The sequence below is a fragment of the Lycorma delicatula genome, chromosome 8 (genome assembly GCF_047948215.1).
Source record: "Lycorma delicatula isolate Av1 chromosome 8, ASM4794821v1, whole genome shotgun sequence".
Lineage (NCBI taxonomy): Eukaryota > Metazoa > Arthropoda > Insecta > Hemiptera > Fulgoridae > Lycorma > Lycorma delicatula.
In genome coordinates, this window is record NC_134462.1 from 38257349 (window position 1) to 38270285 (window position 12937).

At 26.9% G+C, this 12937-nt stretch overlaps 1 protein-coding gene across 1 annotated transcript; it reads left to right on the plus strand.

Annotated features, from left to right (window-relative positions):
- Nucleotides 1–4061: 4061 nt before the first annotated feature.
- Nucleotides 4062–12109, plus strand: LOC142328589 (mite allergen Lep d 7-like). Its single transcript, XM_075372363.1, has 2 exons — nt 4062–4258; nt 11078–12109. The coding sequence occupies exons 1-2, from the start codon at nt 4151–4153 to the stop codon at nt 11696–11698; spliced, it is 729 nt and encodes a 242-aa protein (XP_075228478.1). The 5' UTR covers nt 4062–4150; the 3' UTR covers nt 11699–12109.
- The last annotated feature ends 828 nt before the right edge of the window (nt 12110–12937 follow it).

The following is a 12937-nucleotide window of genomic DNA, read 5'->3' on the forward strand; positions in this document are numbered from 1 at the left end:
TGTTTTTACTTTAGAGACAATCTCTCGTATAAAAGTTTCATTTGTTTTCACCGTTGATTTCCATAGTGTTTAACTAGATAACTTCCATTACGATAAATCGTTTGATTATTAAAAAAAAAACATGCTCAATACAAAACCATCGCTGTAATGCGCGGAAGGGTAACAATTAATCCTAAAATATCAATGCGCCATCAAACAGCACAATTTAACATTTCACGGGGTAAAGTAAAACGAATTTTTAATTTAAAAAATACATTCTCCTTCGTGTAAATAAAATTCAACTGACGCAAGATCTGCTTCCATGGCACCAACAACAACAACAACAAAAAAGAGTCTTCGTCAATTGGGTGTTGAAATATAAGGAAGTGGATGATCAATTTCAACAGAAAATAATATTTAGTAACATGGCTCATTTTCACCTTAACGGCTTCGTGAATAAATAAAATTGTTGAATTTGTGTCAATGAAAATCCAAGAGTAGTACACACGCATTCCATGCATCCATAAAAAGTGACGTTATGGTGAGTAATTTGGGCTGAGACCTACATCACTAATTTTGTTTCTTAATTAACGTTCTAAAATTTTCATCCGACCTCATTTTAACGGGGTAGCTGAAATCCGAGCGAAATTTGTCATTAGCCGTAACTTTCAAACAAAAATATTTTTAGGGCCTATGAATATATGAACTGTTTCCATTATTTTCACGAGTCAAATAGAATATGAAAGGTCCTTAAGAACTTCACGATACACCCTGTGTATACATTTTCTTACCTAATTGCCGTTTTAGTTTAAGTCCCTTCGATTTATCCTACTTTATTTAGGTAAATTTATATAATAAAGATTTATTATATACAAAGTGTCCGTTTAAAAATATTTTTTAATGTTTAAATTTCATTGCAAATTAACAGTACTTTCTTACGGTTGATGTATTTTTGTATATATATATACTCTGTGATACGAATATCATTAAATTTAAATATTAAATTGTTTAGATATTATAAATTTAAATTCTATAAATTACCTTTTAGGGCATAATATTAGATACAATATACGTTAGTATGGTTGTTATTAATACCCCTAGTATGGTTTACCTGGTAAATTATCTTCATTAATAAATTATGAAAATTACTCCATTAAACAAGGGATAAATAAAATTTTAAATAAATTATGGAACAGAATTTAACTTAATTAATTACAGGAAGGATGAAGGGATGACAATTTTTTTGTCATAAATTACTATTTAATAATAAAAAATCCCTTTTGGCACGCCGGAAGGCGGAGAAAGATTTCACCCCTGCTAAGTAGGGGATAAAAAAGATTTCCACCTTAAAGTTAAGAAAAACTTCAAATTTACTCAATACGACAATGGTTGCATGTGAAAAAACGTTTCACATGTTTAGCATACGATAAGCTTCATCTTCTTAAAATTCCAGCCGTATTTTGGTCATCCCTTGCTCTAAGGGTTGGTCATATCAAAAATTGTTTAAAAAAAAAGTGTTATTTTATGTTTAGAGGTCTAACGACCACTTTTAAACCGATTAGATACTGTGCCTATTAAGGGAGGTATGATTTTTTTTTTGAAACCGGATTTTTTCCGCTCCATGAGCCAATGGGTGGTGTTATCAAAAAACTTTACTGATATAAGTTTTAAGCGCTTTTCCGAAGAATAATAGGAACTTTAAACGAATTCAATATTTTACTTAATAAGAAAGTTATAGCGATATTTTGTTTTTTCGAAAAAGATTTTCGAAAGAGATTTTGGGTCGTTATATTTTATGTATCAATTTGAAAAGTGATTGGCGAAAAAACACGGCAGTTATCGTGTCCAAAGGAAAGTGAAATATATATATATAGGGAGAGAGAGAGAGAAAAATGTATATACAGTATAAACGTTTGAACTGACGGTGGGTTTTGCGTCTGCGGGATGTGAAACGCGAAGATGTCTAGATTTTTCGGATGTCGAATCATGGTACCGATTACAATAGGTAGCTTTCTGATGAAATCTACTTAAATGAATATCTCGTCACCACATAACTGTTTTAAAACATCTACTTATTCTGCATCCATTGCCTAAACTTTTTCATTTTTAATCAAAGACAACAATTAAAATACTGTTGGGTAAAGTTAAAAAAAACAAAACACACAGCTAGTATTTGCCAAAAGAAATTGGACTTTAATGAAAACAGATTAATATATGTTATAATTATCATAACCTTAAAAACTACTTAATATATCAGCTGAAATCAGCGTCTGAACAATGATAGTTAAATGAAAAAATACATGAATATACGCTTCTAAATACAGATTTTGACCATATACATTTTTGACGAAGCCTGAAAGAGAACATGAAACGCCTTAATTTTAATTATAACTTTAGAAAAATATAACATCAAGAAACATAGTATGTCTGAAAAACATTATACATACATATTGCATTGCTGACAAATGCTGTAATATTGAAAAATTAGGAACGAACAAATGTCATTAACTTAGAAAAATCAATTACAGTAAATCTTAATTGGCACTGGCCTTTCCTGATTTATGAACCACAAACTTAACATTAAATAATGTAAAAATGTAATTCTAGTTTGACGTAGAAAAGGACACAATAATATTACCGTACAAAAGAGTTAATTACAATATAATCACACTGAACTTAATTGAGCACATGAAATAGGTTGCAGCTGAACAATGACAGCCTTCTGTAAGTAACCTGTCGTGACTGTACTAAAGTGAAATTGAAACTTAAACGGCATAGGTATGATGAACTGAATGTTCCACAAATTTGATAGATAACATAGTGGTTTAACGTAATAAGTAATGAAAAACTGAACTTTCCTGTAGCACACAAATATTAACCAGAGATGAACAGCCAGTATAGATGAATACCTATGTAATCCTGGGCGTAGTCCGCACGGTGTATCAGGAATACAGAGGTGTGATGTGGTTTGGTGGTGGCATGATGCGTAGAATCTCAGATGTGTAGTGATGAGTTTGAGATTCTGCTTGAGTGAGGAATGTTACCACAAAGTTTGCAGGAGAGTATTGCCCTAGGCGACTGCACTGGTGAGATGTTGGATTTACTCTGCCGAAAAGACGGCGAAAGAAAACGGGGGTAACCAGATTCAGGTAGTGGACAGGAGAGTGTGTGTATGTATTAGTAAGTGGACGAAAAAATAACGGGTGTATGAAAAGGGTAGTCAGAAATAACTCGATAGAAGAATGGACGCTAAGGATGACGGTGGGAGGGTCGAACACAAGAACAATAATAGAAACAGGTGGACTTTACAGACCCAGAAATACGAAACAAAGTGAGATTTAAACATTCCTTGTAACAAAACAACGGGACCCACCCTAGCTTGGAATTCGTAGAAAATAACGGAAAACTTTATGCCAGAATGGCGTAAACAAATACTCTTACTAAAAAATAATTTAAAATATTATACTGGCCTACACAATAACAGTTATGTAAGAAATGATTTTTTATAACATTACGGCCTTAAATAAATCATGTTTCCCTTGAAGAAATAAGGTGAGTTTAAGGAAAATATTTCATTTCATTATCTGTGGTTAAAACATAAAAAATAAACTTTTTAAAATCACAGTATGTGTTCTTTACTCGGTTAAAGCAGCGAAAGAGTATTACTTATCAAATGATAAAACAATCTCATGCAAATTAATTGCATGATTAAGAAATAATTTGATACTAAAATCGTAAATTATCGTTCTGTTAATTTTGCTTCCGTTTATTTCCCATGTTTTTTAGAAATCAGTAAAGTCTATTTCTAAGAAATGAATGTTTAAATTATTTCATTAGTATTGTTTTGATTTCTACGTACTTATTATTTAATTGAAAAATAAACAATAGATTAACAAATCACATCCACACTACGTAAGTATGTAAATTTATATAGTTAGGTTGTAATTTTACTATTATCAGAAGTTTATAGATTAATTATTAAATAATATTCCCCTTAAACGAATCGAATGGATAATAACAAGTCGTTTTATCAGTAACAAGGTCTATAGGTCAAAACTTATTTCTCCCCACCACTTAGAGTCTCTACATCTGGAATACAACAGCTTGGACGACTATGACTGATGGGTATTAGGGTCTTTCTAGTTATACAGCTACATTTACGTCGTTAGTTATGTGCTACAAGATGTCTCGATGGGTTTTGCTAATGCTTTTAGTAATTACATATAGTTATCAAACGAATTCACAAGATGTTTTAAGTAATTCTGTTACAGATGAACTGGTAAGTTAAGATTTTTAAATTTACATATAATAAAATATATAATATATAATTATTCAATCGTTTATAATCTCTAAACTAAAAGAAAAAGTAAATAAACACATATACGTAAACCTATATCAAAACCAGGTACATGAACGTATGCACAACGAAATAAGAGAGACAAAATTTGCAAAAGCCATTCACATTTGAAAATTCGTTAATACATTTATCTAATTAATTAATGTTTTAGTTAAAACAAATTCATAATGTTAGAGAAATAAATATTCTGTAACGAATAAAAACATTTCAAAACATTTTCGAGATGATTTTTCTGGACAATAATACAATGTGCAAAAGAAGATGATAAAATTAATAAAATAAAAAATTAGGTTTAAAAAAAATCCATCTAAGTTATTTTACACACAGAAACCACAATAAATGTTATAAATATGAAATATAAAGTCTACGTCTCCACTAAATTACGTCATTCGTCGGTCATCTTTCTTCAATTATATTGATCCTTAATAAATTAAGAGTATTCTGAAGAATAGTCTGATGTTTTTTTTTTTAAATGATATATTCTTCTGCACTAGTTCAAAACTGATTTAAGAAATCGTTATTCTAAAAAGATATTTTATTTATTGTTGTCGTTATCATTATTTTAAAATATATTTGTAATTAAATCGAATTAATATAAACTGTTAAGTACAATGAACTTTGAATTATCAGCCAACTGCTTTTTATTTTTTTATTAAAATAATAATACAATTTTTTTTCATTTAAAAATCTAAGAAAAATTAAAATACGTTTTATCTTATTCAGAAAAAATTTAAATAATATGATAAACTTAATATGAATTTTAATACAAAACACATTAAAAAATTTTTTTAATGGATATCTAGCAGTCAACTATAAAATTTAAACCATATTTAATAAATAAATTGAAAACTAGTCAGGTGATTAAAAGTTATAGTTACTGAAATTAGTTTAATGTATAAGTTTTAATTATATATTTTTTATGTTATAAAAATAGTAGGTATATAAATAGATTCTCTACAACCTGAAAGTACAACAATACCTGGAATCTCTCAACAAGAGGTATTTTGAAAATTTAATGATATAATAAAATGTAAAATGCAAATAGTCCAACTAGCTCCATTTTATCACTAAATTTAAAAGTTATTGGATTTTATTTTACTGTATGCTCTTAGCATTTTTCAGTGTATATGAATGCCGCAGCAGCATTTCATTCAAAACAAAAATAATGAATTTTTATGAATGATATAGGACTACTGTGTTTTTTAAAAAGAATATTTATTTTTAACTAACTACAGTACACATTATTTTTTAGTAAAAGTTGTAAAAACTTTATATATGAGATAACTTTTGTTGTATTATAAGCTGTTCAGTGACTATTACTTTTTGTGCTAGTTCAAAAAAAGTTTGTTAGTATAATCTGGTTGTTTGTTATTTTTTTTTTTTTTTTTTGGTTCCAGTTGGCAGTGAGTTGTGTTGTTCAAGTTTTGTGGTTGTGGTTTAAGTTTTTATTTTTTGATTTTGTTTGATGTAATTGTAGAATTTTGTATCGACTGATGATGCGGGATCCTGCAAAGTGGACTTTTGGTATTAGATTTTTAGGTTTTCTATTACTGTATTTGGTGATTATTTTATATATATATATATATATTTATTGTGTGCGTGTGTGTATATCTCATGTCTGTAATATGGACAATCATATTTTTGTGGGCGTGTTTTACTGTTATTTTCATTAAAGTAACATTTAATTAATGTTAATATTTTTAATAGTTGCATATTGGCTTATTACCTATTTCAATCAAGTCATTCAGTTGCTTTATGATGAGATAGTTATGTTTACCTAGTTTTAAATACCATTGTTATTGATGTACTTATATTTAAATTATTGGGCAGTAGTTTGCAGCTATGTTTTGCGTGTGGCCCATTAATAATTGATATTAATTCAGTATTATAAAAAATAATTAAATAGTTTGGTAGAATGTTAACAATCTGTAAATATTTTGGTACAACTTTGTTCAACCAAAATAATTTTGTAGTAAGATTCATAAAAATATCTCAGACTGGTATTAAGTGAACACTGTACTACCAAAAATATATCAGTAACATGGGTATTCTCAGAACCAGTTAAAAGTAATTATGATTTTTTTTTTTTTTAATTTAAAACCTCATTACCAAAAATAAATGTTTGTTAACTAATGATAACTGAGCATGGTTTATCTTGACCAAGGATATTCTAAAATTTGTTTAAATGTTTCCAATAATTTTTCTTGATTTTCTGATAAATCCTAGAACAATAGTTTTATTATCCATGGATATCTACTTTTTAAAATAGGTTCTATACAGTTTTTATTATGAACAGATCTGAAAAATGATATCTATTTATTTATTAATATGAATATATCTTTACCTCAAAGGGTTATACTATAATAGAAATAATTGTTTTTTTTTTTAAATATTACTGAATTAAACCCCATCAATTATAGGTAAGTTGATCAGATCTGCTCAGAACTGTCAGCAGAGTATGTGCTACAGCAGTTGTAAAATATCTGTTATAAGGTATATGAAACCACTACTTTCAACAAATTAAACAACACAACCTCTCTCCTCATTACACATCATAACAATTTAGCTTATGATAAGGAGCTTTTATTTGGATTCAGTACTTGTTCTTAACAAATTACCCAACCACGTAAAAGATGGTTCAACCAATTTATATCATTAAATTAACATATATTTTAACAGATATGTTATTCATCAAATGATAAATTTTAAAATAATTAATACAAATAAACCAGAATTTTATAAACCTTCATAAGACTCATTTGCATTTTATGAAGGTGCAAGTGGTCCAGTCCAGTTTTACTTAACAGGACAGTTTTACTTAGCCTTTAGACTTCCTGTGTAATAATTAAGTCAAGAGAATACTAACACGCACTGAACCACAAAAAAAAAAAAAAAAAATTATTCTAGAATTCCTCTGAATAGGTTTCTGTATCACCAGTGTAGATCTAGCAGGGACTGACCTATACCTGTGGAACTGAAAGTGGGAAAAATAGATTTGAATGAAAGAAAATAAATAGGTAGATAGGGAGGATTCAACTAACAAAGGAAGGGAAATATGAGATCAACCGCCAACCCAAAGGCGAGCTTTAAGACCTCCTTTTGGAACCAAGCATTCAATTTGGATATTTCTTCAGGAAAATGAGGGAATCTTTGAACACTACTCATCTTCTATCTTCTATTGGTCAGCTTATGGAAATTATATGATTTTTGACATTTAAATTTTATTAAAAATTATGTTTTTATATTGTGTGAACTATGAAGAAATAGCACTAATAGTAATTGTCACTGAAGTGCTTATGATAGAGCAAATGTTAGCTCATACATAAGTAATTTTTTTGCAGTTTTTCCACAAAATAATTTCTACTGTAGTTAATTAAAAATATATTTTTTACATTAATTTATAAAAATTAATTATTATTATTTTTTTTAATGAAATGCTGATGTTACTTGATTATATAAATGGTAGCAGCATACAGTGAAATAAAGTCCAATATCAATACAATAAGTTCAATGATCGACTAGTGTTAATTGGATTATTTTCATTTTTACATTTAATTACACCATTAAATTTTTAGATACTTCTTCCTGTGAGAGATTCCAGGTATTGCTGTACCTTCAAGTTGTAAAATAATGAATTTATTCTATTACCTAGTAACAATTAATATTTAACATAAAAAATTTACAACTAAAACTGATACAACAAAATAATTTCAGTAGCTAAAATTTCAAGTATCTGACTAATTTTCAATTTATTTATTAATAATGGTCTGGATTTTACAATTGACTGTTACATATCTGTTAAAAAGAATTCTAGAGTTGAAATTTTTCATGAGTTTTTTTTTTAAATTCATATGCATTTAAGTTTATCACCGATTTTTTTCTTAAAAAGATAAAACATATATTTATTATTTTAGACATTTTTAATTGAAAAAAATTGTATTGCTATTCTAATAAATAAATATGCAGTTTTATTTTTGGGATTTATCTACACCAACACACACAAGCATGCATGTGCGCACCCACAACCCCCCCCAAAACACACTGATCAGTTCATTGAATTGATAAGAGTATTAATTTTGGACTTACGATTATGATAAATATTAAAGAGAATAATCACTGAATTATAAACAGGTAGTACTGACTACTAACTGATAAATTTAGTGGAATATTGCATATTACATGAAATTAAATAATGCTACTTTCTCCTAAAAATCAGAAGTAGATATTTGTTGAGGTATGTGGAAAAAAGGAAAATTGATCTGTTTTATTACTTAATTTAATTTTACAATCTTATTTTTATATGAAATTTATAAATACAACAGTATCCTCAATGTTTTCTAAACCATTTTTTTTTCAATGCAATTAATTGTGGCATTGTTTTAATGATCGTTAAACCTCTAAAGTAAAAGTATATTTTTATTATTATTAAAATATTGTTGCAGTAATTCTGTCAGGGTTAATTAGTTACTTTTTATTCTTTTCTTTTAAAATTTTTTATTTATTATTATTTTTATCTGAGTTGTAACTATTAAAGTTTATGAAGTAAAAGTTTTATACAGTGATGTTTAGAAAAACACTCTTATATCTACCAACAACTTGAAGTATTTGATTTTTATTTTTCAACTCGAGGATCTTTCAAAACTTGTTCAGAATTTTAGTCTTATGAATGTTTTATTGGAATATGAGAGTTCCATACTTTTTCTTCAAATGATTTCCGTTTGAATTATTTAAAAAAAAAAAAAAAACAAGAAATATTTTTATGTTTTTCTTTCAAGTAAAAATACTACTTTTTATGATAACTTAAAACAAAAATACATAACAAGAATCATTATTAAAATTTTTACAATTTTTTTCAGAAATACATAATATAGAAAAACATTTTTTTTTTCTTTGTTTATTATACCTGAAAGTTTGCGTATAATACTTTCTTGTTCAGTCCTAGGTTGACTCATTCGTGAGGCAATGATGGTAAATGAGCAAAATTAAATATATTCACATTACAAGAACAATTAAATAAAATGAAAACTTGTTGGAAATGGACCAATGTTCTATGGACATTTATCAAAGTTTGTTCTATTCATTAATCTGAGTAGCTATTTAATTCAATACTTGACAATCTTCTCAGGAAAACTATTCAAAAATATTGTAGACTTAAAAAATTAAATTTGATAAAAAATAATCCCCCAAATTTCATGATTTTAAGGAGTTTTACTTCTTGAAAGAATATTCATGAGATCTGGAGACAGGAAATATATGTACATCTTTAAAACTAACAATAAATTGTAGTAACATTTTTATTGAGCGATTTAAAAAAGAAATAATGATGAAAAATTTATTTTAATAATGCAGAAAGTAAAATAAATTAAAAACTAAGACATTAATGAATAATATTGATATAAATTATAATTAAAAAATCCAGAAAAAAAAAATCCGGACACAAAACAGATTTTATAACAAAAAAGTGAAAAAAAAAACTATCATATACACAACAGATTCTTCAAACAAACACAATGGCTTAGATACAACTTATACTATTCTTAATTCATTAAAAAGTTTTAATCTGCAAGCAGGATGCAGGTTCTAGCATAATATAGTTAATTCATAAAATTACTATACTCATGCCTTAAAACAAACTTTACATATTTAAACCACCTCATAGAGGCAGTTAATAAATACAGTGATATAAATAGTTTTAATATTATATGTAAAAAATAATAAAAGTTATTAAAAATAATAAAAGTATGTAAAAGTTTGTTTTTACTACATAAAAAACAAACAAATGGTGGTGGGTGATCTCATAAATTCCTTGTACATTATAGAATTGCCTTTAACTGCTTATACGGCTATAGTGACTGTTTGTAGATAAAGTCATCAGGACAAATGACTTTAGAAAATATGAAGCCATTATGCAAAATAATTAGCATCCTATGCCAAGTATATTTGAAAGATAAGAACTGAAGTGATTTTTTTATGATCACGATCTACCCGATACCATATCTTTGCTATTATTTTTCATACGCTGTTAGTTTTATATTCTTTAAACAGGAAACAGAGTACCTTACTATATGAAATCACAACCACATACTCTACTTAGCCTAAATAATAAAACAGCTGCCTCATCTCCTGTTAGAAAGTTTTAACCTGGATGACAAATGTAGAGCCACGATAACAATTTACACTTCTTCGTTACATGCAATAGTATTTAACCAAAGAAGAAGGGATAAAGAATAAGAAAATTGAAGAATAAAGGAAGGGATTAGATAACTGGAAGATTTGGCTTTCATTACATTATTTTACTACCTTATTCTTGACCAATCATGGGGATTACTTTGGTTATTTATAGCATTGTATTTATGCTTAGGCAGTAACAAACTTTTAAATTCTAATTCGGTCTATAGCCTGTTGTGGTAGAAGTAAAATCTCGAAATAAGTTTTAACTTAAATAAAATCAAAAGAAATATTGAAACTTTCAGCATAAATGACTTAAACACTTTTAATATAAACACTTTTTTTTTTTACATGAATGACTAACTACTTGAATAACTGATTAGAATTCTTGATAAGAAACAAGTGGTTGGTTTGCATTCCTTTATACAATATGATTCAAATCATGGATGAATAGAATATAAGTTCTGATTTACCAGAATAAAAAAAAATTGATAAAATATTGTTTTATGCAGAAACCTTTTGTATTTTTATAATGTATTATATTATGTATAATGAATATGATTTTTGTTTCAGGTTATAAATAAAGTTGTAGATGAATTGTTGAAATATGTTAGAACAGCAATAAAAGACTTGAATGTTGATAGATTGGCAGTACCAGATTTAAAAGAAGTATTCACTGGACCTTTTGGAATAAGTGGTGAATTTAATGCAAGTAATGGATCTGTAGCCTATTTAAGCACTGTATATAGAACAGGTGATGCTACAGTAAAATATGGTAAAATGGTGACAACATTAAGTCTGGACCTTGGATTAAAAAATTTAGTGGTTGATTATAATAATTACAAAGCAAAGTTTTTAGATATTGGTCCAACTGGTAAAATGCGAGCTACTATTGGACAAAATTCAGTTTATTTATCAATATTTTTATATTACAATATTCGTAATTGTTCAGAAGAGCTTGGTTTATTAGTAATGGATCAATTTGATGACATAAATGTCAAGCTTACTGGGTTGGATCCATTAAATTGGTTATTAGATGACATTGCAACATGGGTTGCAAAAGATTTTCATGATAATATAAAATATCTTATTGAAAATACTCTTAGACAAGCAATTAAAACAGCATTAGTTACATATAATGTATGCAAATTCTTACCTCATTTGCCTTTCGGTGAAGAATCAAATTTACATTAAAAAAAGAAAATAATGATGTACTGCTTATGTAAATAAAATAACAAACTTCATTACTGTTTATAAACCTAATAAGGTACATGTGACTTATTGAATAATAAAAAAATATCATAGCAGGTAAAATTTGCAGTGTGATATTTATGAATAAATGTATTTAGTGAAAACTTAAAGTGTTTTTTTACTGATTTAGAAGCAAGAAAGGACTTAAGTGAAATACAACTTAGTATTCTACTTATATTGATTTCAGTATTTTTGGTGGTTTAATCTATTTCCAATTTAAAATAAATAGTGAAGAAATATGGTAACTGAATCAAAAATGTATGAGAAGAGAAAAAAATGAATTGTAAACATAAACTTTAATTTAAATACTACAAGTATTTTTTAATGAAATAAATCCATTACCTTACAAAAATTTTTTATGTCTAATTTTTAAAAAATATTAATTTTAATATGTGTCCTTTTAACATACATACAGGTAAGTAAAAATATAAATAAAGTTCTAATAAAGGTAATATACTTCAAACAAAATTCAGGTGATTTACTAGAAGATTGTTATATCTTATCTTGTTAGTTTAATATTTTTTTATTTATTATTATTGTAGAAAGAGATCTTAATATTATTTAAAATTAATTGGGCCAGGATAAGAAGATAAAATATAATCTTTACAATCTGATGGTTTGCGACAACTGAAATCTCTTATGAGTAGCATTTTACATATGTTATATGAGTAACATATGCTAATCCCTAATTTTTTTAAAACTAAAATTTAATTGACTGAAAATTAAACTGATTTTAAAAATTAATATAATTTTTTTTTGAACTGAAAATATTTTTAAAATCACAATTTTTTAGTCTATGCTGAAATCTATGATGTATTGTAATTAATAAAAATGTACAACAAAGAGTTGTTTCCAGTTTATTATGGCCAGATCATGTATAAATATTATATATTCTATTTATTTTTAAACATGGAATATTGCCTTGTTTCTGAAGATTATTTGAGAAAATTGTCATAACCTGTAAATGGGAATCAGAATTAACAACAGTTATCTACCTGAAGATGATAGTAATTATTGTTAATCTCAAATTATTGCTATTGCATAGTCTCAAATTCTTTTGTAAAAATTTTTATTGTTAATTACAATGAATGTATTGAAATTGTAACAGTAAGCTAGGTTCTACACAGTTACAATTAAATGAGACAGTATAAGTTCACTGCTGATGATTATTGTGGTTGGTAA